This window comes from Amphimedon queenslandica, unplaced genomic scaffold, assembly GCF_000090795.2.
Source record: "Amphimedon queenslandica unplaced genomic scaffold, v1.1 AMPQUscaffold_12190, whole genome shotgun sequence".
Classification (NCBI taxonomy): Eukaryota; Metazoa; Porifera; class Demospongiae; order Haplosclerida; family Niphatidae; genus Amphimedon; species Amphimedon queenslandica.
The window spans coordinates 5,079-10,077 of record NW_003547571.1 but is presented as its reverse complement, the minus strand read 5'-3'; the positions used below and the strand labels follow the sequence as shown (position 1 = coordinate 10,077).

Sequence of the window (4,999 nt, the reverse complement as noted above, 5' to 3'; positions counted from 1 at the left end):
ATCTTATTGTTCCACAAGCGTAGATACCACTTTGGAGATCAGAGAAGAGTTGGAAACTCGAAAAGAAATTGTCACAGAAGACTTGATGGTTACGGTGATGAATATCAGATGTAAGATTTTTTACCACTCGGTTTCCTAATCCTACTTCAGATGAATCTTCTTTTCCAGTATTTACTTGGAATCTTGATATATAGCCATTGGTACTGTCAGCCCTTGCCCATACCTTTATTCCTCTCTTTACAGGTTTCATGGGCATGTACTGCTTCAGAGACGAACGACCCTTATACTTGATCATTGCCTCATCAACAGCACATTGACAGTGAGGATTATACAGTGAAACGAAGTGGTCTTCGATGAGAGTGAGGAATTTACGCACTTTACAAAGACAATCATAACTAGGATCAGAAGGTGATAAAAGGAAACTGTTATCAAAAAAGTGAAGAAAACGGTGTATTTGGAAGAACCTATCCCTGGTCATGTTGTCGGCTATAATGCTGCAGTGAAATAGGGGATCTGTACGCCAGTAATCGGCTATAGATGGTAATTTGATCAGCCCCATTCCTATCATTACGCCAAAGTAGGCAAAGATGTCTTCTTCAGTTACTGGGTCCCATGACTCATACCTTTCTTCACCTAGGCACAGCGAAGCGTAGCGGTTTGTTTCAGTGACCAAGAGTTCCATGATTGTGGAGTTGAAGAAGGGACGAAAAACTTCTAGTGGTGTTGCAGGTAAGGCTGTAGTAGGTCCTACTTCTTCTTTGAAGTTTTCATAACTCACTGGCTCTATCAAGTCACTCCAAGACCACTCAGTTCTATAATAATGTTAGTGATAATTTTTTATGAAATTGTAAAATTATATACCTTCCTCCATCATGTTCCATTTCCTTCCATGTGCTCCTTTTGCCTACATGTATCTTGTATAGCTGCATTCTCAGTTAGCTCCATAGTCCCGCTGTGTTCCATTTCTCCATTTCTTTCCTGTAAATCTGCAATAACTTCAATTTCACTCTCTACATTGACTTCTGTAAAATGACTGTGCAAAAAGTAAAGTAACAAGAATTAGGTTTGATAGCTCACTCATCATCTGAAGTATCTTCAAACCCTAGCTCATCATCAGAACCATCAATTATGTAGTCATTTGTATCATTAGTGACACTTTCAAGTACCTCCTCTGCACTAAAGCTTTTTACGAGCCATTGTGTCACTAAGTAAACTTTCTTTATCTTAAAAAAGCAATTATCTACCTGCTGCAACAACAAGCAAAGAAAGATAAAGGACCACGCGTCCTTAGCTACGTATTTATACGTATATCGTACAATGAAGTAATTAATGTTTTACGTAAAAATACGTTATTCGTAAGTAAAGGGTTAAGACACCCAAACATTGCCTTCAGTCTGCCAAAAAACATTCTATTACATTTTTCGCACTGCAAAGTCTTAACCCAAAGTACTGCTCATGACAATTCACCCCGCCTCCAACATATTCCTTCATTAAATAAGGCATCAAGGGATATGCGGGATCCCCTATAATAAATACTGGCACAGATTCATCGATCATTTTCTGTGGACATGGTGGAATGATACTTAATTTTAGCAAATAGTTTAGCTTAGAATTGGCAAACATTCTGGCATCATGTATGCTGCCGGGCCACTTTACAACGACATCTATGAAGCAGCAGTGATGATCACATAAGGTTTAAACATTGAGTGTATACCTTGATTTACGATTAATATAATCCGAAGAATTCACAGCAGATTGCTTAATTTCAATATGAGTCCCATCAATTGCTCCTAAACATTGAGGAGTACCAAATGCATCAAAAAACTTTGAAACCCCTTGGTACACCCTCATATGTCGTGGGTAGTTTCATATAATCAGGTCCCAAGTGTGTTGTGATAGCAAAGGTCTTTCTAATAATTCTAGAACAACAAGATCTTGAAAGACCAAATGCATTAGCTACTTTTCTTAAACGTCCTTCATTAGACAGATAATAAAGTGTTACAGCTAGTTGTGTCTCAACAGATACAGGATCCCTCATTACTGTTACTTGCCGTTCAATGAATGGACGCAACAATTCAGTCAGATTTTAAAAAATATGCTTTGACATCCTAAAATTCTCATTCCATTCCTCATCTAGCACTCACCCACTTAAAAAGTTACTCCACCACAGGTTTGTCTTTTCTGGTTTTACCCAATATCTTCTACTTCTCTCTCTTATCTTGCATTTCCTTTGACCTTTTTCCACAGCCTGTCAGTAGTAAACGTCTCTGAACATAAAAATGCCTATACTGATTCATCATAATATATTTCTGTTGTAGAAGTAGTAAGCACAGTAGCAACAACACTAACAAACACAGCTCTTTCTCCGCCATTTTATTTTGCATACCACGCCTATAACCACACCTTACAAGAATCATTTTTGTCCATTTTTTGAGTTTACACAAGCTAGAAATGACGTTCTTCCTTATTCCATTATTCAAGTTTTCGGTTTTGATAGCGTTTCTGTTTCTGTAAGTTTTTGTGCGTTTTTGTTTTCATTTTTTTCGTTTTCATGTAAACAAAGGCTTATCTGTATAAAAAAGTTCCTTTTTTTGGTCGAAAACATTTCCATGTAAACGTGGCCTGAATCGGAATAGTTTTTGCTAATACTGTTTTCAGGTGTGTACACTAGTCTAGCAGCTGTATTTTTATTCGAACTTATCATTCGTTTATAGCAGTATCCGCTTAGGTATTCCTTTGCAAATGTCTCAGGATAAGTATCCGTTTTCATGTGTTTTAATGTAAACGAAACTCGTATCCGTGACTAAAACTCTCCGTTTTCCATTGAAAACGGAGTAGTGTAAACGTGGCCTTAATTATTCATTATTATTGCATTTTTATTGCTGTAAATGATAACTTGTGGCTTTACACATGCGCAGATGTAGTACTCGGAATTGATATTTGATTCAGTCTCAAAAGTATTTGGAAGCAGAATTGAATGCAAAGTTCTGGATTCACCCATCTCTAGTGGCTAGTTTTCATTATGGCCTTTATGCATGAAGACTAGTTGACTGAGTATCTATATCAATGCAGCTGATCCCAAACTGAGTTGGGATATGCAACGTGGAGCTTCATTACTATGAATAATAATGAGGTTTAAGGCACCTCTTTCAAAAGGTAGCATTACAAATTTAGATTTACCTGATTCCAAGTGCAACTTCCTCCTCCTCCAAGGGCCCAAGCTCCAACTTTTGTCTTTAGAAAAAGAAGTTACTCATTAAGTCTCATACACAATGGAACTAGGTAAATCTTCAAATTTAATAGTGAATTTTCATGACAGATTCTGAAATAGGACTGTTTATATTGTTAGTATTGTTAGCTTCACTTATAATCATTATTGTGGCACGTAAAGTTAGTGGAGAAATTAATGCAAGTTTTGTAGCTATTTGCATTTAGTTTTTAAAGGCCATAGCTGTACTCAGAGGACTACTATATCTAGCCTGGCAAAGCTAGATTAGGAAAATGTTGAAAGTGGATGGGAATATACAGGTCTAGTAGCTGCACTGATGAGAGGTGCCTCTGAGAATTTTTCGAAGTCCTATTGATTGTAAAGGCTATCCGCTATCTTTGACTTTGACTATGTATATATACATGTACATGATGTAGTTTCGTAATATATATGATCAGCCTGGCACAATTTCAGTGTTTTACCTATAGCGAGACCTTTATAATCTTTATTTAATGATCAATCCATCACAAAGAGACTTAGTAATGTCATGGGCAGCAGCTGCAGCTTATTCTGCAAAGATCTCTAGGCTCCCCTGGCCCTCCAATGCATTGTCCCTCCAATGCATTGTCCCTCCTCATCTACTTCAAAATGGAGGATGATTTCTATTGTAACAATAGCCTTAGGTGCCCTGGATCTTTCTATTGCCCAGGATTTGTTCTGTTTACTTGATCTATTAGTCTAATACTCATTAAGTGAGTATACATAAATACTATTTTATCATAAGGCTAGGAAAACCTTGGTAGTTTGTACTCTCCCGAGCCATACAGACCATTCGTAGGCTTAGATGCAATTCATAAAAAAGAAATACTTAGCATTAACTAGGTGAATGTAAACACTGTGGGGTTAACAAATCTAACTCAGAGAAAAACCTTTCTTTGATTTGCATCAGAAGTTGCATGATTGAAACCCTCATGGTTGGGGTCTGAACAGTATCACCCTATTTATGATATCACATATATGTCAATGACTAACAAAACCATGCAAATAAACAATCGTCAACCAATAAAAAAGAAAATAAAATAGGGATGTCACTTTGAGGTAACTGTACTAAGAACTAAAGCTAAACTTCTAATCAAGCTTTTCAAAAAATACTTTTACTACTTTTACTTTTAAAAGTTATTAGTAAGGAGCCAATGCCTTTCCCTAGTCTCTATTTCACTCCAACTCCTCCAGCTCAGTCTCTCTCACCCACAGATAATAAGCACTCCTCTTTACTGAGCAACAAAGCTGACATCAATAACAATAATATAATAATAATATGTGACCATAATTGACAAAAGGTACCTAATGGCAGATAGAAAAATTGGTCATTATAGCCTAAAAAATCCAACTTCCTGAGCTCCATTTATCATAAAATTACTCCAGAGGATGCAAAAAGTTACTATGTAACTTTTAGAAACAATTGTTGACCAGCAGAGCACTCACAGGTTGTTATTTTTCATTATAATGATGAGTTTAAAAATCCGCCATAAGGTACCTTTTGTCAATTATGGTCACATATTAATAATGATAATAATAATGTCATTTTTTCAATGCAGAGTTGTAATTCTTCTGTCAGTGCTGGCAACAATAAACGGTATTGATGGTACAAATAATAAAGTCCCAAACTCATTTAACAACCCTCAAAGTACAGGTCTACTTATAATAATTAATTAGTGGGTGTGGTCAGATTATTAATAAATTTTTTAAAATAAATGTATACAATGTAGACTAACACTATTGACACATCAT

At 36.2% G+C, this 4,999-nt stretch overlaps 1 protein-coding gene across 1 annotated transcript in view; it reads right to left on the bottom strand.

Annotated features, from left to right (window-relative positions):
* Nucleotides 1-682, bottom strand: part of LOC105314952 (piggyBac transposable element-derived protein 4-like) — a 3,383-nt gene extending 2,701 nt beyond the window's left edge. The window contains exon 1 of the mRNA XM_011409405.1: nucleotides 125-682. Coding sequence (XP_011407707.1) covers nucleotides 125-682 — 558 coding nt within the window. The remainder of the gene's footprint in view (nucleotides 1-124) is intronic.
* Nucleotides 683-4,999: the final 4,317 nt, after the last annotated feature.